Source organism: Sander vitreus, chromosome 16, assembly GCF_031162955.1.
Source record: "Sander vitreus isolate 19-12246 chromosome 16, sanVit1, whole genome shotgun sequence".
Classification (NCBI taxonomy): domain Eukaryota; kingdom Metazoa; phylum Chordata; class Actinopteri; order Perciformes; family Percidae; genus Sander; species Sander vitreus.
This window is the reverse complement of record NC_135870.1, coordinates 1,866,108-1,890,198: the sequence shown is the minus strand read 5'-3', so window position 1 is coordinate 1,890,198 and position 24,091 is coordinate 1,866,108. Positions and strand designations below refer to the sequence as shown.

Below are 24,091 nucleotides of genomic sequence, written 5' to 3'. Positions count from 1 at the left end.
TGCTGCCAGTTCTGCCGTTGTTTACCTTTTTCTTCTTCTTCTAGTCCGTAGAAACAGTAAAGTCGGTAGCCTTTCCTCATTAGCGACACCTCTGTTCAGGAGAAGACTGCAACTAGTGTCACGACCACCACGCGGGAGTATAAATAGTTTCGGCGCTCCCATGACGTCACATTGGCGCGCGACAGTTCGGCTGCAGTGAGTATACCGGACGTGTTAACGTTCTATTTTCCCAGTTTCTAAAGCTGATGTTTTCTCTTGGTGTCGTTGGCTTCTACATCTTCAGGATGTCCCACTCTGAGAAGAACGCCTTCAGGAGGAACCCGTCTGACCCCAAACTGTCTGGTAAGTTCTCCTTCAGGCTTAAAGCTGATTATGACTTGATTACCCTCCAAAGGAAAATGACTGAGGCTGACTGGCTTTAGGAGCTCTGTGGTTATCTCCTCAGCAGAGTTACAGTATGTCCACAGCTGTTGTCTTTTGTTAAAAAATAACATTAAGTTTATTCATACCATCATCTGATAGCTTATTACATACTAATGATAATATAATATCTACAGAAGCCTGTGATTACTATATTTGGGGCTGATTTGGCTCATTTGATCATGTTTGAAAAAGAGAAAAGTTGTTGATAATAGAATTCTTTGTTTTCCATACTTTTGATCTTGTTTTGTGCTTTTGTTTCTGTTATTTGAATGTTACTTGGGTATGTACCTACCATCTCCCTGAAGCTGCCTGTGATCTATTTCTACAATAAATCCCTGGAATCACCCTGCTGCCCAGCTGTTTGCATCTGGGTGCTGCCTGTGTTGCCTCACCATCACCGGTGTGACACCTGGATTGTATCTCACGTCTGCCCTATAAAGAAAATGTACAGCTTTTACATTTGTAAGGTAATGAATGTTCCGCTTTGCTTAAAAGGAACCCCGACTAGTACGACATGTTGGCCTTATAAGATTAACGTGGGCGTCAGCTATAAAAAGGTGGTACAACAACACTCCAAATGTTTTGGTTTTTGTTAAAAAAATGCAGAAATTCTGTTCCCTCGTAGGCCGCCATGGTTATTTACGTCTCAATGCATTCTGGGGTAGTGACGTGTATAGGTTGTACCCCAACGTACCGGCTATTGACAGTACAGTAACAGCGAGATGAACACGTCTGCCGTTCAGCCTTTTCAGTTTGACCGTAGGCTTAAAGGACGAACCTAGGGGTTATTAACAGATGTGTAGCCACTCTGTCTCTCTGTGGGACATGTTTTCATGCTAATCCAATGTGTTTGGAGCTTCAACGAAGCTAGCGCAGACCGCTGGTTAGCTTACAACGCTAGTATTCGGGGCACAGGGAAAGTAAAAACAAATCGCTATTTATACCACTAAAAAGGCTCAAAATATCACCAAACTTCTACGGTAGCATCATGAGGGTCCCTACATGTTAACCCAAGCATTGAGAACTTGTGTACAGACAGTTTATTGAACGAAGAGCTGCAGAAGCTCCGTGAAAGGGCAGAGGGGACTGTCTATGGTGCTGAAACTCTCCCATTTTGTTTTCTACTGTCATTTTTATTGTGAACAGTGTGATGCTCTGTTTTAGTCAGATTAAAACAGATATTGATGTTGTAAATATGGATGATGTTTGAGTTGAAAAAAGCAGAGATTATGAATTATTTTGACTAATAGTTAAGATGAGAGGATCTTGAGTGGATCACAGACGGGTTTATGTCAAAGTTTAGTCAGAACACTGTTTTACATTGTTTTTTGTCAAATGCTATAAAATTAAATAAAAAAAACCTAAATTCAATGGAAGTAATGATTCATTTTACCTGTGAAGAATGGTGTCTGGGTTCCATACAACATTCATGCATGCATCCAGGTTATTTTGAGGCAATTTGGTTGAAAGAAACCCATATTTGTGATATAAAAAAAGCTTTTAAAACGGGTCAAATTTGACCTGAGGAAAACACAAGGGTTAAAAAACAACTAATTGTTTTACACGTAGTGGTGTGTTCTTTATACTAGGACAGGTTTTGATATCTCCTTGCTTACAGTTTTGTAATACATGATCATCAGTATCATGGCCTATACTGTGGCTATACACAGGCCTAACGCCGTGGTGGTTTAAAATCGGGTACCATATGCCCCTTTTTAACTTTGAGCCCCTGCCCCTTCACAGGTCTCTGCACGGCTCTGTTGTTCCTCTAATACCTGGAACAATCATTCCCATCCCATAACCTTCTTTTTGCAATGTAAATGTTCACTGCTCCAAAATGTAAAAAGGACAGACCTTAGAAACGACCGGGCAACAGGAGAGGGAGCGAGTGAACAACGATGGTCACTTCAGAGGGGAATATCACCCATAATGCTTTGCAGTTATGCCCTTGTGGCTTTTGGCAATGTATGCGGTTACGTAATATTAAGGGCCGGGAGGAAGAGGAACTACTAATGAAACAGAGTTAGTTTTAGTATTTATTGACTCAGTGCAGAGAGGAAATGTTGGCTGTTAAAAGCAAGTGATAGAAAACTCTGCTCATTACTCTGTGACGAAGCAGTTTTAGTGAGGAAAGTTGAAAGGACAGAGACTGACTGACTCTAAACATGAACACTGTACTTTGTGGTGTTTCAGGAGGAAAAGGGCCTCAGTTATACTCTCATATCAGTTTCACATTTTCTCCGTCAGCTTTGTATGAAACCCTGGAATGAAGACAGGAAGAAAAGACTTTGTTGATGTTAGTTTATTCATCATGTAAAGCTTCAGTTTGTTCACACATCCCATCAGGAAAGTCTGTTCAAAGACTCTTGTTCAATGATTTCATCAACACATTCACTTCATCCACACAGAACCTGAATCTCAGCTATGTCAAAGAGAAGAAGGAGTTAGTGATTATGATAACATTTGGTCCGCCAAACAAATGAATGTAAATCTAGATTTCTTTACAAATGTCCACAAAGAGAACAAAGTGTGTAGGATAAAGGAGGTCTGGTGCTTTCTCTCTTCAGAGCCATGCAGTGGAGGAGAAACTAAATACGCTTTTAGTTTGATTTGATTTCTGGGTCACGCCAAACATTTGGCCCGTTCCACATGGGATTACAAGACACCGCTATTTAACAGACATCTTCCTGTCCCGCAGATACATAACGTGGAGAAATACATGAATAACAAACAACTAATATCTACAGATCATCTCGGTAAAGATCTTTTTTAACATGTCGTCCTGTTTCAACAATCAAAGGTAAAATAACAGATCTCAACTGAGCACATCGAGAGCTTCTGGGGCTCCCCGAATGGTTTTCTCAACAAACTAAAACATCTCATCACTTCTACAACGTCAATACAAGCAAAAAAAACATCAAACTCATTTACAAAAACGTTTAGAAAAGCAAAACAAATGTCAAAAAGTGACAAAAAATGTTGATAAAAGCAAGAAAAAAAGAAAAAGCAACAAAAAACGTCAAAAATAGAAAGTCACAACGATCAGCTCTCAGCAACAAACATGGAGACTAAATAAGTCAAAGAGTTAAAACACAGAATTTAACCCTTAAATGACTTCTGTCTATTTCAGTTTACACAACTCAGCAGAGGATCCATTACTACAAATATAATAAAGCCTTATTCCAGCACAGAGCGGCTGGGTGAATGTGGTCTGGACTCTGTGGAGGAGAGTCATGGTTTCAGAGACGCTGTAGAAGGACAGAATACCTGCACTGTGATCCAGGTACACTCCTACTCTGGAGGACAGAGGACCTGAGACAGGAATTTCGCCGTTGTTGCAACAAAATGTATATTCGTTGCCGTCATAATCTAATGCCCAAGATTTGTTCTTTAGTCCAAATCCATATTCCTCCAACCTCCCTGCTCTGCTGATATTCTTGTATGCGACTGCTACAGAAACTCCTCCTCTCGTCTCCACCTCCCAGTAACAACGTCCAGTCAGACTCTCTCTACTCAGGACCTGCCAACAGTCAGTGAATCTGTCTGAGTGACTAGAATAAGACTGATATTGACTCATTACTGTTGCTTTCCTGTTCCCCTCAGATAATAACAGCTGTGTGTTTGCTGTGTTTGGATCCAGTGTGATTTCACGTGAATATTTTAAGAATCCAGCTCTGGTCTTGGGCTCTGGTTGTGGCAGTAAAACGTCCACTTCAGTCCCTGTCAGTGAGACGTTTGTCCACTTCTCTCTCAGAACGTCCTGTAGTTTATCTCTGACTTCTGACACGGCCGCTGTCACGTCCTCAAAGTAGCTACAGAGGACGGATATGGATGCTGGATGTAGATTGGCTGAGTGGTGACAGTGAGGGGTAGTTGTGTAGAAACTGGTTGTGATCCTCTGTGTGTGAGAGCTTCTTCAGCTCAGCGTCTTTCCTCTTCAGCTCAGTGATCTCCTGCTCCAGCTTCTCCTGGAGCTCTTTGACTCGACTCACTTCACTTTTCTGCTGGGATCTGACCTGCTGCTTCACATCAGAGCTTCTTTTCTCCAGGAGACGGATCAGCTCAGTGAAGATCTTCTCGCTGTCCTCCACTGCTTTATCAGCAGAGAGATTGATGGCCTCCGCCTGCTGTTGAAGCAGCTTCACATCTTTCTCTCCGTCCTGGATTCTCTGCTGGATGTTTTGTCGACTCCCCTCGAGCTCTCTCTGCCTCTCAGCTCTCTCTGCTGCAGCTGAGACTGTGTCGTGGCCTTTATGTTCGTCCACAGAGCAGAGATAACAGATAAGCTGCTGATCAGTACGACAGAACATCTTCATCACCTCATCATGACGAGAGCAGACGTTCTCCTGGAGCTTCTTGGACGGCTCCACCAGCTTGTGTTTCTTTAACTGAGCTACATCGTAATGAAGCTGAAGGTGTTTCTCACAGTAAGAGACAAGACAGACAAGACAGGACTTGTGTGCTTTGAGTTTTCTCCCGGTGCAGACATCACAGGCCACATCTTCAGCTCCAGCATAGCAGTGATCAGCAGGAGCAGCTTGGAGTCCAGTCTTCTTCAGCTCCTCCACTAAAACTGCTAACATGGTGTTTTTCAGCAGGACAGGCCTCGGTGTGAACGTCATCCTGCACTGAGGACAGCTGTAGCTGTACTTAACATCCTCTTCATCCCAGTGGCTTTTAATACAGTTCATGCAGTAGCTGTGTCCACAGGGAGTAGTCACCGGATCCTTCAGTAGATCCAGACAGATGGAACAAGAGAAGGTTTCCAGGTCCAGCTGAACTCCTTTCTGCTCCATTTCACCTCTCGCTCAGTGACAACGACTGTCTGTCTGTCTGTCTCTGCCTGTGTGTGTCTCCGTCTCTGCAGATCAAACCCTCCCAGCACAGTTGTAAAGATGACTCAGCACTCGTCTGCTGAACATAAAAACAGGGTTTTACAGTCATTACCACTTCAGGGAAAGTGTCATACATTTACAGACAGAATTAAAGAAAAATATATACTTTATATCCATGATTTATCAGTATTGATCCTCCACCCTATAATAAATATGTTTATTGGTTTTCATTTTTATAATAAGGACAAAATGGATCCATGAAATGTAGCACGCAACTGTAACAGATGTGGACAGGGTATGGAAACAGACAACTTCAGCTGATGGTTTTCTAAAATGTATTTGCTCTGCAGAAGACAACATCACATGAATGGCTTCTGGTCTACTGTTTCCTACTATCAGCTCCTCTGCTCCTCAGCAATACAAGATGGTATTGTCTCAGAGTGATCTCATTTTCTACCATACATACATAAACAAATACTCAGCTCCTCAGCAATACAAGATGGCATTGTCTCAGAGTGATCTCATTTCTACCATACATACATAAAAATAACATTACAGCATAGTATCTCATTCAACTCTTAATGTGCACATTACTAGCCAACAGGAGCGATTAGAATAGACTGGGAAAACCTTACTTGAATGATAATATATGTGAAAAACTTTCTAACAGTTTCAGTGGGCAAAGTTAAACAGCACGTGGGTTTGGGTGACTGCACAGATAACAACAAGAATATAACGTCTAACAAAGAGATACACATACCTGCAGACAATATCACATGAATGGCTTCTGGTCTCCGGTCTCCTACTGTCCGCTCCTCAGCTCCTAAACATGAAATAACAGAGTTTACACACTCAACATGGACTGTAGAGCCTCCGTTATTTACATCACACAGGAACAGCAAGAAAACGGCGCGAAAAGAAACAGAGGTAAACAAAGCAGCGTTAACACGTATATTTAACCGTAAAAACGGCACAAAACAGCTAGTTAATATCGTATTAACTTTGAGACAATAAATATTGAAGGGTCACAAAACAATTTTTAAAGAAAACATTAAAATAGCGCAGCAGCATTTTACACGCGATGTTGTGAGGAGGACACGGAAGCTACGGCAACTCAGGAGGTGTAACGTAGTTAAAAATAAACTTTATTAATTATAATCTCCAATTCATATTATATTTAATTTGAATCATCATTGGATTATTTGTTGGGTATTTGTGAATGTTATTTTATTAAGTTTAATTAATTTATTATATTGCTATTGTTTCCTGCGGAGATGTTGTTGCTCCGCCTCTATTGTCCCTTTTAAGTTGCCGTAGCTTCCGTGTCCTCCTCACAACACCGTCTTGTGCTGCTGAGGTAGATCGCGTTTAAAATGCTGCTGCGCTATTTTATTGTTTTCTTTGAAAATTGTGTGATCCTTCAATATATATATTGTCTCAAAGTTAATACGATATTAACTAGCTGTTTAGCATGTTGAGTGTGTAAACTCTGTTATTTCATGTTTAGGAGCTGAGGAGCGGACAGTAGGAGACCGGAGACCAGAAGCCATTCATGTGATATTGTCTGCAGGTATGTGTATCTCTTTGTTAGACGTTATATTCTTGTTGTTATCTGTGCAGTCACCCAAACCCACGTGCTGTTTAACTTTGCCCACTGAAACTGTTAGAAAGTATAAAACATAGTTTCTCATGTTTTTCACATATATTATCATTCAAGTAAGGTCTTCCCAGTCTATTCTAATCGCTCCTGTTGGCTAGTAATGTGCACATTAAAGGACAATTCCGGCGCAAAATGAACCTAGGGGTTAATAATATGTTTACCGAGTAGAAAAATCACTGTATTATACCACTAACAAGGCTCAAAATGGCACCACACTTCAACGATACAAAACCAGTCATGAGCAGTCTATCGACGACCATCATACAACCAGTAACATAGCTCAAACACAGCGTTCGTGATTCTACTGCTCATGCCTGTTTTCCAAGATGGCGCCCTCATGTAAACATGAATGCTACTGTTTTTATAATCTATCTTTTTTAAATAAAACTGTCTGTACACTTACAAAGTTCTCAATGCTTGGGTATACATGTAGGGACCCTCATTATGCTACCGTGGAAGTGTGGTGATATTTTGAGCCTTGTTAGCGCTATATAATAGCTATTTACCATGTGCCCCGAAGGCTAGCATTAGCAGCTAACCACCAGTTTGCGGTAGCTTGTCTCTTGTAGCTCGAGAAGCATTAGATTAGCATGAAAACAGACCCCAGAGAACGGTCGACTCGGTACACATATGTTATTAAGCCCTAAGAGTTGAATGAGATACTATGCTGTAATGTTATTTTTATGTATGTATGGTAGAAAATGAGATCACTCCTCAGCAATACCATCTTGTATTGCTGAGGAGCAGAGGTGTGTTCAATATGTTCAGAAAGCATTGATAGGCCTACACAAGCTGAAATAGTTTCAAAAAGTGTACCAGTGTTTATTATATTACACAAATCTAGGCAATGGGCTTGTAAAAACTGGCTACTGAAACACCGGCCCGCTGTAGGGGGTCCGGTAAGAACTGGAACCACAGATGTCTGACTTTGAGATCCAGGGAGATTTATGTACAACTCCAACATGAAGTTAACTATGACGTTGTATTTGACGCTACATGTGAAGTTGGATGTGGTTCTGAAATATAAGCAAATAATAACACACATTAATCAGCATCTGACTTACTATGAACTAGAGATGCTCCGATACTGCCTAAAACGCTTGTATCGGTATCAGGAAGTACTGGAGTTTATGCACCGATCTGATACCACGTAATAAAGCCCTAAAGAAAATCTACGTTAAAGTAGTTTATTTACGTTCTTTTTCCGTTATAACTGACTGTCAAACTGCAGAATAACAAAAAGTTCTGGGGCGTTCATTGTTTGTGTTTGTTCATGTTTCACAAAGAGTTTAACCTGAGCCAGACTGACAATAAAGCTAGAAATAATATCACATCCATTCAGGGATAGTAGTATACAGCTGTTATACATCATATCATCCATACAGGGATAGTAGTATACAGCTGTTATACATCATATCATCTATACAGGGATAGTAGTATACAGCTGTTATACATCATATCATCTATACAGAGATAGTAGTATACAGCTGTTATACATCATATCATCCATACAGGGATAGTAGTATACAGCTGTTATACATCATATCATCCATACAGGGATAGTAGTATACAGCTGTTATACATCATATCATCTATACAGAGATAGTAGTATACAGCTGTTATACATCATATCATCTATACAGAGATAGTAGTATACAGCTGTTATACATCATATCATCTATACAGAGATAGTAGTATACAGCTGTTATACATCATATCATCTATACAGAGATAGTAGTATACAGCTGTTATACATCATATCATCTATACAGAGATAGTAGTATACAGCTGTTATACATCATATCATCTATACAGAGATAGTAGTATACAGCTGTTATACATCATATCATCCATACAGGGATAGTAGTATACAGCTGTTATACATCATATCATCCATACAGGGATAGTAGTATACAGCTGTTATACATCATATCATCTATACAGGGATAGTAGTATACAGCTGTTATACATCATATCATCTATACAGGGATAGTAGTATACAGCTGTTATACATCATATCATCTATACAGGGATAGTAGTATACAGCTGTTATACATCATATCATCTATACAGGGATAGTAGTATACAGCTGTTATACATCATATCATCCATACAGAGACCAGCATATAACAAGAAACGATACTAAGAATTACATTCATTTCTCTGTAATAATTAACATAAATGTAACATTTCTCAGTAACAAACTGAGAATAAGCCACATCTATTACAACACATATCCATAACATAGAAAACCGTGTAATACACCTTTAATAGCTAAGCACGTGGCTCAAGTAGTATTAAACGATCTGCATATCTATCAGCTATGCAATAAGAAACGCAGCAATATTATCAAGGCGATGAATATCTCTCTCTCTCCAAATAAATGTACGTCGTAATATCATATATGACCTTTGTTCGCAATGTACCACACTAAATTGTCAAATTGAAAACATTTATTAACAACATAATGTAACAATAACTTACATCTTCAGTCAATTGGAAACTTGAAAATCTGTCAAAGGAAAAAAAAAGTCTGCCGACAGTGTAGAGAAAGACGGGCTCTGGCTGAGTGCAGACGCACAGCGGTGTTTGGTGTTTAAGCCCCCAATGTCGTCTTCCAGGCAGCGCTGCGTTCTTTGCCGCCATGTACGTATGCTCAATGGAAATCTAAAATACTTTCACACCGGCGACTTCAGGGGGGGGTTCTGTCGATGCGTCTCCTGCATTTCTTCGCAGCATTTAGACACGTGTGTTTTTCCCGCTCGTCAAGCCGACCGGACATGACGTGGGGGCGTGGCAGTATCGGCAATTTCATTTTTTTTATTCGAAATTCAAGATTGTGACTTAATTTTGATGTTGAATCGAAATCGTGACACCCTTAGTATTGACAATGCATAAGTTTATAGCGTAGTACATATTTATAACAGGCTGTTTATTTAATATTGAAATATTTTTAAAGGAAGATTTAGAGGAAGATCTGAAGGCTAGTGTAAAAAGAGCAGAGGATCAGTCAACAGTGTAAACATGCTTAAAGGTGTCGTCAGGGTGGAGAATAAATACTGATAAATTATGGATATAAATATATATTTTTCTTTAGTTCTGTCTGTAAATATACGACTCTTTCCCTGAAGTGGTAATGACTGTAAAACCCTGTTTTTATGTTCAGCAGACGAGCGCTGAGTCATCTGGAGAAACACACCTGAGGGAGATGTGCAGAGAGATTGAACAGTGTCGTTTCCCAGCACAGAAGGAAAAGGACGAAGTTACGTAACGCTGCGAGACGTAAACGCACGTGAACATTTAACAGCCTGCAGAGGGAAGTCCATATACGGTCGGACAGGTTTGTCTGCAGGTTCACAGCTGTGCTGGGAGGGTTTGATCTGCAGAGACAGAGACACACACAGACAGAGACAGACAGACAGTTGTTGTCACTGAGCGAGAGGTGAAATGGAGCAGAAAGGAGTTCAGCTGGACCGGGAAACCTTCTCTTGTTCCATCTGTCTGGATCTACTGAAGTATCCGGTGACTACTCCATGTGGACACAGCTACTGCATGAACTGTATTAAAAGCCACTGGAATGTAGAGGATCGTAAGAATAGCTACAGCTGTCCTCAGTGCAGACAGAGCTTCACACCGAGGCCTGTCCTGCTGAAAAACACCATGTTAGCAGATTTAGTGGAGGAGCTGAAGAAGACTGGACTCCAAGCTGCTCCTGCTGATCACTGCTATGCTGGAGCTGAAGATGTGGCCTGTGATGTCTGCACCGGGAGAAAACTCAAAGCACACAAGTCCTGTCTGATCTGTCTGGCTTCTTTCTGTGAGAAACACCTTCAGTTTCATTATGAATCAGAGACATTTAAGAAACACAAGCTGGTGGAGCCGTCCAAGAAGCTCCAAGAGAACGTCTGCTCTCGTCATGATGAGGTGATGAAGATTTTCTGCCGTACTGATCAGCAGCTTATCTGTTATCTCTGTTCTGAGGAGGAAGTCTCAGCTGCAGCAGAGAGAGCTGAGAGGCAGAGAGAGCTCGAGGGGAGTCAACAAAACATCCAGCAGAAAATCCAGGACAGAGAGAAAGATGTGAAGCTGCTTCAACAGCAGGCGGAGGCCATCAATCTCTCTGCTGATAAAGCAGTGGAGGACAGCGAGAAGATCTTCACTGAGCTGATCCGTCTCCTGGAGAAAAGAAGCTCTGATGTGAAGCAGCAGGTCAGATCTCAGCAGAAAAGTGAAGTGAGTCGAGTCAAAGAGCTCCAGGAGAAGCTGGAGCAGGAGATCACTGAGCTGAAGAGGAAAGACGCTGAGCTGAAGAAGCTTTCACACACAGAGGATCCCAACCAGTTTCTACACAACTACCCCTCACTGTCACCACTCAGCCAATCTACATCCAGCATCCATATCCGTCCTCTGAGCTGCTTTGAGGACATGACAGCGGCCGTGTCAGAAGTCAGAGATAAACTACAGGACGTTCTGAGAGAGAAGTGGACAAACGTCTCACTGACAGGGACTGAAGTGGACGTTTTACTGCCACAACCAGAGCCCAAGACCAGAGCTGGATTCTTAAAATATTCACATGACATCACACTGGATCCAAACACAGCAAGCACACTGCTGTTATTATCTGAGGGGAACAGGAAAGCAACAGTAATGAGTGAACATCAGTCTTATTCTAGTCACCCACACAGATTCACTGACATAGTGGCAGGTCCTGAGTAGAGAGAGTCTGACTGGACGTTGTTACTGGGAGGTGGAGACGAGAGGGAGAGGAGTTGATGTAGCAGTCGCATACAAGAATATCAACAGAGCAGGGAAGTCGGATGAATGTGGATTTGGACGAAATGACAAATCTTGGGCGTTATATTGTAAAAACGACAGTTATACATTTTGGTCCAATGATGTCCAAACTCCCGTCTCAGGTCCTGGGTCCTCCAGAGTAGGAGTGTACCTGGATCACAGTGCAGGTATTCTGTCCTTCTACAGCGTCTCTGAAACCATGACTCTCCTCCACAGAGTCCAGACCACATTCACTCAGCCCCTCTATGCTGGACTTGCGCTTGTTGGTTATACTGGAGTCTCTGCTGAGTTGTGTAAACTGAAATAGACAGAAGTCATTTAAGGGTTAAATTCTGTGTTTTAACTCTTTGACTTATTTAGTCTCCATGTTTGTTGCTGAGATTGTTGTGACTTTCATTTTTCAAGGTTTTTTTTGTCCGTGTTTTCAACATGTTTCATGTGTTTACACGTTTGTTGCTTTTTCTTATTTTCTTTTACTTTTTATAAACTTTCTTTTTTGACACTCTTTTTTTGCTTTTCTAAATGTTTTTGTGAATTAATTTGACGGTTTTTTTTTGCTTGTATTGACGTTTTTAGAAGTGATGAGATGTTTTAGTTGTTGAGAAAAATATTTGGAGAGCCCCAGAAGCTCTCAATGTGCTCAATCTGTTATTTTACCTGCAGAGCTAAGTCCATATACGGTCGGACAGGTGTGTCTGCAGGTTCACAGCTGTGCTGGGAGGGTTTGATCTGCAGAGACAGAGACACACACATAACAGACGCACGTCTGTCAGAGACATGTAATGGACACAAAATGTCATAAAACGAACTACAAAAAGTATAAAAAAAAAAAAATGTCTAAAAACCCACCATGAATGTTTTAAAAAAAGCTACAATAAAGTTGAAAAACAATTGTCGACGTTCTTGTTTGTTTCATTTAAATTCCATTTAAGTGCCCATATTATGAACAAATCCCTTTTTCTGGGATTTTGGGCGTTATTTTGTGTCTCTGGTGCTTCCACACGCATACACACTTTGAAAGAAAACCATCCGTGCTGTTCTGAGTGAGATACGGTTTCTGAATGTGTCCTGCCTTCAGTCTCCGGGTCAGCTGGTCAACATCTGCACGGCTTTCTACGTCACTAGCCGAAACGATCTGGCTAACCGCAACCGTTAGCATGCTAACACTAGCATGCTACCTCATTCTCAATGGCAAAGCACTGCTACAACACACAAGTTCCCTGTAATCTACAAAAGAACAACGTACTTTTTTTTTGTCACTTTTTTGACACTTTTTTTGCTTTTCTAAATGTTTTTGTAAATTAATTTGACGTTTTTTTTGCTTGTATTGACGTTTTAGAAGTGATGAGATGTTTTAGTTGTTGAGAAAAATATTTGGAGAGCCCCAGAAGCTCTCAATGTGCTCAATCTGTTATTTTACCTGCAGAGGGAATAAAAGGGAATGAAAAAAAGGAGTTTACTTTCAGGGAAAAAATAAATCAGACTATATATGTCTATATTTATTATACTATCTATACTGTTTATATTTTAGATGAATCCTTCATGCACGCTAAAGTTACAAGTTACACAATGAAAAAAGCGACAAATTTTGAAAAAAGTGACAAAGGTTGAAAAAGTGACAAAAACTTCAGAAAAAGCATCAAAAACACAGAGTAAAGCGACAGCAATGATGAAGAAAAACCTCAAAGCTTAAAAAAAACGACCAAAACTTTGAAAAAAGCGACAAAACTCGTAAAATAGCATCAGGAACGCCATACAAAGTGACAAAAACACTGGAAAAAGTGACGAAAAATCAGAAAAAACAATGAAAAGAGCGACTAAAACGTTGCAAAAAAAAGCGACATAAATGTTGAAATGGTTACCATTGGTTAGTCGTGGAGTTTCCCAAGGCTCTGTCCTTGGACCAATTCTTTTCACTTGATCTTTATTTAATTGCTTCCTCTTCCGTTATAATATTTGGAAACACTCCATAAACTTTCACTACTATGCAGATGATACCCAATTATATCTTGTACTGCGTTGCGTTCCATTTGTACTCGGAACTCAGGCAACCCCCGAGTACCCTGTGGTAAAAATCTAACATGACGGCCCCTGTATCAACAGTAGTGAAAACTGTAGTAACATACAGTTATAAGCACTTCTTTGTTATTTGTGTCTCACTAAATCAGTCGTACACGCAGAGCTGTCCATGTTCTATCTGTGGACATGTTAACGCTGTTTGTATGCACAAAATACAGTGCAATTTATTGAAAAGATTTCTGGTACAGGATATATAATCCTCTATCTCAGACTCTAAAAGACACAAAACAAATATATATACACATACATACATATCCATATACACACATATATATATATATATATATATATATATACATACATATATGCACATTCACATTTTAACATTTTATAAAAAAACATTAATTTCATAATTGAAGTTTTCTAACAATTCATAAATAAATTACATACATGAATTACTGACAATTACTGACAAGCTTTATAATTAAACATTACACCTTTTGACAGGCAAAATGCATCCAGTCTATTCTTAAAGGAATTGATAGAAGGGGAAGGTACAACTTCTTCTGGAAGGTCATTCCATGATCTTACCGCACGGAGTGTGAAAAAGGTCTTTCTCTTTTCAGACAGGCATGTTCTCGGGTAACGTTTTAAAGAATTCCCTCGTGTCTCGTACCTATTGTTCCAAAACTGAAAGATAGGCTCAACTGTTACATCATATATTCCCTGCACAAGCTTATAAACCTGAATCATATCTCTTCTGTATCTCCTATATATGAGAGTCGGTAAACTTAATTTCCGTTAACTATCTTCATAAGACATGTTTTTCATTCCTGGAATTAATTTAGTAGCTCTTCTCTGGACCCTTTCAATTTTTTCTACATATTTTAATTTACATGGACACCAGACGGAGCTTGCATAAGATGAGATCTTACCAGGGATTTGTACAAAGGTAAAAATATATCTTTGCATACATTTTGAAAAGTTCTTTTTATTATTGCAATCATAGATGTAGCTTTTTTAACTTTATCAGAAATACGTGTGTGGAATTCAAGTGAACCATCCACCACAACACCTACGTCCCTCTCCTCTTGTACTGGATTAACCACTATATCCCCAACTACATAACTGGCTACAGTGTCATTTTTTTTCCCAATATGTAAATGTTTACACTTTTCGGGATTCATCTTTAATAGCCACTGGCCACACCATTTGCCCATGCTACTTAGATCTTCTTGAAGATGGGCTCGGTCTGTGTTACTTGTTATTATTCTGAAAATGTTAGTATCATCCGCAAAAAGGTAAACATCAGACTGTATCATATCTGGCAGGTTGTTTATATATATTACAAAGAGAACAGGGCCCAAGACTGATCCCTGTAGGACCCCAAATGTCACCGGCTTCCAGTCTGAGGCGGCACCATTCACTACCACCTGTTGTTTTCGTTTGTACAAAAAATCCTGTATCCAATAAATAACTCTGTTGTCTAAACAATAGGATTTTAACTTTGATAGCAGTCTTTTATGAGGAACAGTGTCAAAGGCTTTTTGAAAAGTCCAGACATACACAGTCAACTGTCTGTCCTCTATCCAATGCTTGTGACCATTTGTCAAGAACTGTGAGTAACTGAAGAGAAGTTGACCGCCTGGATATGAAGCCAAAACTGAATACTCTAATGATTCGTTAAATAGTACAGTTAGCGGCAATGCGTTGTTATCAACTGGCATTGCTAACAATGGCTAACCGAGCTAGAGCTAACGAAAACAATGAAAATCCGACTTGGAACGCATTCAACTCGGGTGTGACGTCATTCCCAGCTCCGTTTTCCGAGGTAAATGGAACACATTATGAATCAAGCCAGAAAAAAAACAATATTAACTGATGTTAAACTCAGACAAAACTAAAGTTTATCTTTGAGGCTCATTATCTGACCTAAAGTTTATTAATATTTATACTTCTGTCTACACTGTATATATATATATATATATATATATATATATATATATATATATACACACATTCATTCATTCAACCTTTATTTATCCTCGAGAGATTATTGAGCAGCCAGTCAGAAAGACAGAAAATGCAATCATAAGATATATAGAAAGACAATAAAACGTTCAGAATTGGAAAATTATTTGATAAATAATTTAAGAATGCAAAAGAAAGTAAAACTATGTAAAGTAGTTACAAGCGTACTGTTTTTGTGTTATTAATCTGTTTCTGCTCTACATTGGTTAAAACTTTCAATATTGTTTCCCTGCTTTTATTGTGAATGTCAGTTGCTTATTTTAGAAGAGCCTTATAGTTTTATAAAGTTCCCATAAACTGCATATATTTATATTTTTGTTACTGTACTTTTTACAGTATTACATTTATCTGACTGCTGTAGGTAGTTACTTTACTAATCATATGTTTATACATGAATATAATAATATAAATATAGAAGTTGTCGTTGGCAATAACTAAGTTTGTCTATTTCTTACTGTGCTGGGCCGTCGAACACGAGCGCCGAGGAGCCGAAAGAAAAACATTGAAAATGTATCAAAAACCGTCAACAAAAGCCTTGAATGCGTCAAAAGCGTTTTAAAAAAGCATCAAAATGCAGAAAAAAGCCTCGAGGAGTGAAGGAACCAGAAAGTATTCACATTTAACAAGCTGCAATTTAGAGAAGTTTTACTTTTTTTTAATAAAAAATGACTCAAACTGATTCATTGATTATCAAAATAGTTGATGATTAACTTAATAGTTGACGACTTATCTGTTAATCTTTGCAGCTCTAGTTTTAGATTCAAAGTAAATTGAAAAAGTATCTTTCTGTTTTATAATCACAGAGTATTCCTCGGTGATTAAACATGTTTTGGGAGGACGCTGAAGCCCAGACACTAAATACAGGTTGCAGAGTGAGAACATCCATAAACCTGTCAAGAGAAGTGGAGTTACCATCAAGTCACACAGGCTGCAGAGACAACAGTCATCAGGAAGTTTCCTCTTCAGGCATCTCTCAGTTTAGTCAAATCTAACTCAGATGAACTCGTCAAACTGCTCCGTAATCAGAGCTGTCACTTTCTGACATCCTCACAAACACGTTCAACCTAAATGACTCATAAAGACGCTTAATAAGAAGTGTGTGCAAAGTACTGACAGAGTACTTCATGTCCCAGGGGCGGAGCCAATGTTGTAAACATCCAGGGCTCACTCTAAATCTATTTCTCCCAAGGAGATTTTTATCCCATATACCGGAGCTCTTTGCACTACATTTCAAGACATTTCAGATAATAGAACGACTTAACATCTGTACGTCATTTGGCAAAAACATGATAGTTTTCATGGAAATATCTAATTGTTCTTCAATTGTCGTCATCATTCTGAAACCAGAACACTATAGATTATACGCTATTGAAATGCTCTCACATACACTATTAAAAGTCGTTTAACATACAACTTAAACGCCCTTATATACACTATTGAAATGCAGTGTTGGGCAAGTTACTTCCAAAATGTAATACATAATGGATTACTAGTTACTGTCATTTGAGAGTAAATAGTTATGTTACAATATTACTGTCTCTGAATTGTAATGCTTTACACTACTTTTGAGTTACTTTCACCAAAATAAAAGCGGAAGTATGACTTGGCAGGTAGCTTGTGAATTTCACCACCGGATCAACAAAGTCTCATCGTTATCCACTTTAATACATCAGAATTTATTCATATTATTGTGTATTATTAATCTGAAGCTGCAAAGTAACTAAAGCTATAAAAAAAATAGTAGTAGATGTACGTAAAAAGTACAATAGCCTACTTGACCCTGTATTGTGGTGGACTAGAAGTAGCCTAATAAGTAGGATTAAATTAAAAGCACCTTACAATTGAATCGAAGTAGCCTACAGTATAGTTACTTTTCACTGCTGATAAAATGTAATATTACGTGAAGCAAGACTAAACATTAATTCCTGACATGTTGTTATCGGTCAGTTGCTCGGTCACATTGCTGCCGGCACTGACAGGACACAAATGTCCCTAGCCTACCGTCTCTGGTTCTGGCTCTGACCATGGGAACAGTGACAGGACACAGATGTCCCTAGCCTACCGTCTCTGGTTCTGGCTCAGACCACAGGAACAGTGACGGGACAACTCGCTTCAACGCAGCGTAAAAAACTTCTGAAAATAATGTCCATGTCGGAAATTTATCCGTCTCTGCAGTCATTTCCAGGAAATAACACTCGCAGACTTTTCTTTGTGCCGAAATGTTTCGCAGTGTTGGTAAATTCACTAAATGTCGGGTTAAATGCCTTGTAACTCGCGTTACTGAGATTTTAACGGGTATAACATTACCGAAATTGTATTAGTAATGCATTATATTACTGCGTTAAAGCAAAAAGGAATATATTACTGTAATTGCGTTACTTTTGTAACGCGTTACTCCCAACACTGTTGAAATGCTCTAACACACACTACTTAAACGCTGTGAACAAGTGATAGAAAACTCTGCTCATTTCTGTGTGAAGGAGCCGTTTTAGTGAGGAAAGTTGAAAGGACAGAGACTGACTGACTCTAAACATGAACACTGTACTTTGTGGTGTTTCAGGAGGAAAAGGGCTATACTCTATATAGCTCTATATAGCTATACTATAGGGTTATACTCTCATATCAGTTTCACATTTTCTCCGTCAGCTTTGTATGAAACCCTGGAATGAAGACAGGAAGAAAAGACTTTGTTGATGTTAGTTTATTCATCATGTAAAGCTTCAGTTTGTTCACACATCCCATCAGGAAAGTCTGTTCAAAGACTCTTGTTCAATGATTTCATCAACACATTCACTTCATCCACACAAATCACTTAGTTTGAACCAGAATCTCAGCTATGTCAAAGAGAAGAAGGAGTTATTGATTATGATAACATTTGGTCCGCCAAACAAATGAATGTAAATCTAGATTTCTTTACAAATGTCCACAAAGAGAACAAAGTGTGTAGGATAAAGGAGGTCTGGTGCTTTCTCTCTTCAGAGCCATGCAGTGGAAGAGAAACTAAATACGCTTTTAGTTTGATTTGATTTCTGCGTCACGCCAAACATTTGGCCCGTTCCCACATGGGATTACAAGACACCGCTATTTAACAGACATCTTCCTGTCCCGCAGATACATAACGTGGAGAAATACATGAATAACAAACAACAGCTAATATCTACACATCATCTCGGTAAAGAGCTTTTTTAACATATCGTCCTGTTTCAACAATCAAAGGTAAAATAACAGATCTCAACTGAGCACATCGAGAGCTTCTGGGGCTCCCCGAATGGTTTTCTCAACAAACTAAAACATCTCATCACTTCTACAATGTAGATACAAGCAAAAAAACGTCAAACTAATTTACAAAAACATTTAGAAAAGCAATTAAATGTCAAAAAAGTGACAAAAAATGTTGATAAAAGCAAAAAAAATAAGAACAAGCAACAAAAACGTGTAAACACGTGAAAAACGTCGAAACAATAGAATTAAGTGTTAAGAGTTAAAATCCAGAATTTAACCCTTAAATGACTTCTGTCTATTTCAGTTTACACAACTCAGCAGAGGCTCCAGGATAATAAAGATAATCTCCACAACAATAAAACCTTAGTCCAGCATAGAGCGGCTGAGTGAATGTGGTCTGGACTCTGTGGAGGAGAGTCATGGTTTCAGAGACGCTGTAGAAGTCCAGAATACCTGCACTGTGATCCAGGTACATTCCTACTCTGGAGGACAGAGGACCTGAGACATGAGTTTGGACTCTGTTGGACCAAAATGTATAACTGTTGTTGTTATAATGTAACGCCCAAGATTTCTCATTTAGTCCAAATCTACATTCATTCGACTCCCCTCCTCTGCTGATATTCTTGTATGCAACTGCTACATAAACTCCTCCTCCTCCTCTCCTCTTCACCTCCCAGTAACAACGTCCAGTCAGACTCTCTCTACTCAGGACCTGATACCAGTTAGTGAATCTGTCTGGGTGACTAGAATAAAACTGTTTTTGACTCATTACTGTTGCTTTCCTGTTCCCCTCAGATAATAACAGCTGTGTGTTTACTGTGTTTGGATCCAGTGTGATTTCCCGTAAATATTTTAAGAATCCATCTCTGGTCTTGGGCTCTGGTTGTCGCAGTAAAACGTCCACTTCAGTCCCTGTCAGTGAGATGTTTGTCCACTTCTCTCTCAGGACGTCCTGTAGTTTATCTCTGACTTCTGACACGGCCGCTGTCACGTCGTGGCCTTTATGTTCCTCCACAGAGCAGAGATAACAGATAAGCTGCTGATCAGTCCGGCAGAACATCTTCATCACCTCATCATGACGAGAGCAGACGTTCTCCTGGAGCTTCTTGGACGGCTCCACCAGCTTGTGTTTCTTTAACTGAGCTACATCGTAATGACGTTGAAGGTGATTCTCACAGAAAGAAGCCAGACATTGCAGACAGGACTTGTGTGCTTTGAGTTTTCTCCCGGTGCAGAAATCACAGGCCACATCTTTAGCTCCAGCATAGCAGTGATCAGCAGGAGCAGCTTGGAGTCCAGTCTTCTTCAGCTCCTCCACTAAATCTGGTAACATGGTGCTTTTCAGCAGGTCAGGCCTCAGTGTGAACGTCTTCCTGCACTGAGGACAGCTGTAGCTGTACTTAACATCCTCTTCATCCCAGTGGCTTTTAATACACTTCATGCAGTAGCTGTGTCCACAGGGAATAGTCATCGGATCCTTCAGTAGATCCACACAGATGGAACAAAAGAAGGTTATCTGGTCTAGCTGAATTCCTCTCTGCGCCATTTCACCTCTCGCTCAGTGACAACTGTCTGAGTCTCACTTCCTGAGAACTGAAACTAGTCTGAGCTCTGATGTAAAAACAGCAGTGATACGCTGTTGTACTTCCCCAGCATGTTGGTTACACCCCTCTTCAAACTGTAGCTCTGAAGGGGAGGGAACAAGGAAATATGTGCACAGAGTGGAGCTGGCTGTGTTTGGGAGCAGGAAGAGGAGGGGAGGGGTTATCAAGCTTTGTTCATTCCTGGAAGAGGAGCGCTCTGAGAGAGATACTGGCTGTGTTGCTATGCCCATACTACCATTACTATGACAGGACAAGATTTAATATGTCCCAATACATAGTTTGTCAAATGGAGAATGCCAAAAATGTGTCCTAATGCACCTGGTTGCATTTTGCAGTTTGCAAGCCAGCGTGCTTTTCTGACCCACAATCCTCTGTGCAGCATATCTGAGCAAGAGGCTCAAAGTTCAAGCTGCGATGTTATCAGAGTTTGATGTCCCGCCTGTCTGCAGACTGTACTGCAGGCAACAGTACGTACTCTGTAAGAGCAGCTGCAGTTTGTACTAAAAGTAAAAAGAAAAAGTATGTGATAAGGAACGCAGCAACACGTGTTTAACAACAGAGCTCATTTCTCATTTAAAAACTCTGCTGACTTCAGCTTTTAGGAGGTAAAGTCTTCTTAGAATCAGAGGGTCTGGAGACGACTCCCCAGTTTACTAAATGACTGAGTCGTCCTGTAATTAAGTTGAATAAAAGTTTATGGGGCGGTTTCCCAGACACTGATTAAGACTAATCATAGACTAAATTGGAGATTTAAGCTGGACTAACTGAAATTGAATTTCTCAGACATGGTTTAAAATAGTCTCAGACTTTCCCTAGTCCTGAATTACAAAGTCTGATTTCCAGAAGTCTGATTAGACCTAGTCTAGATTTAAGTAAAGGCTTAAACTAAACCTGGCCAGAGGCAGGTTTAACTTCAGATTAATTGATGTTGGCTTCCAGATTGACCTTAGCAATAGAGGTAAATGGATTACCTGGACTATATTAATGATGATGAAAGAGCTCCATTTAGACCAGACAGATGGTTATGGACAGGAGCAACCCACTGAATGATTTTGATGAAATCAACTTTCGTGACCGTTTTCACATGTACAAAGCAACTGCAGCAGACATAATTAGTCTGCTTGAGACAAGGCTTTCATCTGATTCTTTTAGGGGAATGCCTATCCCTCCTTCGCTACAAGTACTGATCACCTTAAGGTTTTTGGCATGTGGAACCTTCCATCGTGAAACAGGCGATCTGTGTGGCGTAAGTGAACCAACTGTGTGCAAAATAGTCCACAAAGTGTGCAAAGCTATATGTGAACCGAAGGACGACTACATCAAGTTTCCTGATGCTGCTGGCCAAGCCAACTACAAGGTGGAGTTCTTTGAATATGGAAACTTCCCTGGAGTCATTGGCTGTATTGATGGATGTCATATTCCAATAAAGTGTCCCTCTACTGCAGATTCTGAGGAGTACAGAAATCGTAAAAACTGGTTCTCAATAAATGTACAAAGTGTGTGCACTCCCACTATGCAGTTCTCCAACATTGTTGCACGTTGGAAAGGTGCAACTCATGACTCAAGAATTTTCCAGAACTCCTGTCTGTACGCTCAGTTTGAAGGTGATCAACATAGTGGAATCATACTTGGTGACAGTGGGTATGCACAGACCCATTTCTTGTTCACCCCTTACCTTCATGCAGTCACACCTGAGCAGCAGCGGTACAACCAAGCTCATATCCGTACCAGAGGTACAGTGGAGTGCATGTTTGGTGTATGGAAGAGTCGTTTCCAGTGTCTCAGAAACACATTGAAACTACTAATGAAACAGTTTTAGTATTTATTGATTCAGTGCAGAGGAAATGTTGGCTGTAAAAAGTGATAGAAAACTCTGCTTGTTACTCTGTGACGGAGCAGTTTTAGTTGAAAGGACAGCCCCTGCCCCTTCACAGGTCTCTGCACGGCTCTGTTGTTTCTCTAATACCTGGAATAATCATTCCCATCCCATAAGCTTCTTTTTGCAATGCAAATGTTCACTGCTCCAGTAAATAGGACGGACCTTAGACACGACCGGGCAACAGGAGAGGGAGCGAGTGAACAACGATGGTCACTTCAGAGGGGAATATCACCCATAATGTTATGCCCTTGTGGCTTTTGGCAATGTATGTGGTTACGTAATATTAAGGGCCGGGAGGAAGAGGAACTACTAATGAAACACAGTTAGTTTTAGTATTTATTGACTCAGTGCAGAGAGGAAATGTTGGCTGTTAAAAGCAAGTGATAGAAAACTCTGCTCATTACTCTGTGACGAAGCAGTTTTAGTGAGGAAAGTTGAAAGGACAGAGACTGACTGACTCTAAACATGAACACTGTACTTTGTGGTGTTTCAGGAGGAAAAGGGCCTCAGTTATACTCTCATATCAGTTTCACATTTTCTCCGTCAGCTTTGTATGAAACCCTTGAATGAAGACATGAGGAAAATACTTTGTTCATGTTAGTTTATTCATCATGTAAAGCTTCAGTTTGTTCACACATCCCATCAATAAAGTCTGATCAAAGACTCTTGTTCAATGATTTCATCAACACATTCACTTCATCCACACAATCACTTAGTTTGAACCAGAATCTCAGCTATGTAAAAGAAAAGAATGAGTTAGTGATTATGATTATGACAACATTTGGTCCGCCAAACAAATAAATGTAAATCTATCTATCTTCTTTACAAATGTCCACAAAGAGAACAAAGTGTGTAGGATAAAGGAGGTCTGGTGCTTTCTCTCTTCAGAGCCATGCAGTGGAGGAAAAACTAAATACGCTTTTAGTTTGATTTGATTTCTGGGACACGCCAAACATCTGGCCCGTTCCACATGGGATTACAAGACACCGCTATTTAACAGACATCTTCCTGTCCCACAGATACATAACGTGGAGAAATACATGAATAACAAACAACTAATATCTACAGATCATCTCGGTAAAGATCTTTTTTAACATGTCGTCCTGTTTCAACAATCAAAGGTAAAATAACAGATCTCAACTGAGCACATCGAGAGCTTCTGGGGCTCCCCGAATGGTTTTCTCAAGAAACAAAAACATCTCATCACTTCTACAACGTCAATACAAGCAAAAAAAACGTCAACGAAATTTACAAAGACGTTTAGAAAAGCAAAAAAATGTCCAAAAAAAAGTGACAAAAAATGTTGATAAATGCAAAAAAATAAGAAAAAGCAACAAAAACGTCAAAAATAGAAAGTCACAACAATCAGCTCTCAGGAACAAACATGGAGACTAAATAATTCGAAGAGTTAAAACACAGAATTTAACCCTTAAATGACTTCTGTCTATTTCAGTTTACACAACTCAGCAGAGGCTCCAGAAGACCAACCATAAACCCTTAGTCCAGCATAGAGGGGCTGAGTGAATGTGGTCTGGACTCTGTGGAGGAGAGTCATGGTTTCAGAGACGCTGTAGAAGGACAGAATACCTGCACTGTGATCCAGGTACACTCCTACTCTGGAGGA

General features: G+C 39.8%; 1 protein-coding gene and 2 pseudogenes across 2 annotated transcripts; 1 reads left to right on the top strand and 2 right to left on the bottom strand.

Moving 5' to 3' along the window:
* Window positions 1–2,709: 2,709 nt before the first annotated feature.
* Window positions 2,710–5,305, bottom strand: LOC144531101 (tripartite motif-containing protein 16-like; annotated as a pseudogene).
* Window positions 5,306–6,596: 1,291 nt separating this feature from the next.
* LOC144531102 (tripartite motif-containing protein 16-like) lies at window positions 6,597–12,605 on the top strand (annotated as a pseudogene). The gene is made up of 3 exons (XR_013503194.1): window positions 6,597–6,615; window positions 6,766–6,828; window positions 10,085–12,605. The product of XR_013503194.1 is annotated as a tripartite motif-containing protein 16-like (transcript).
* Window positions 12,606–18,447: 5,842 nt separating this feature from the next.
* LOC144531599 (tripartite motif-containing protein 16-like) lies at window positions 18,448–21,061 on the bottom strand. Its single transcript, XM_078271837.1, has one exon. The coding sequence runs from the start codon at window positions 20,528–20,530 to the stop codon at window positions 19,280–19,282; it is 1,251 nt and encodes a 416-aa protein (XP_078127963.1). The 5' UTR covers window positions 20,531–21,061; the 3' UTR covers window positions 18,448–19,279.
* Window positions 21,062–24,091: the final 3,030 nt, after the last annotated feature.

Bases quoted from the DNA above. Each gene is read 5' to 3' on its own strand.
- LOC144531599 (XM_078271837.1), bottom strand. From the start codon at position 20,530: ATGGCGCAGAGAGGAATTCAGCTAGACCAGATAACCTTCTTTTGTTCC.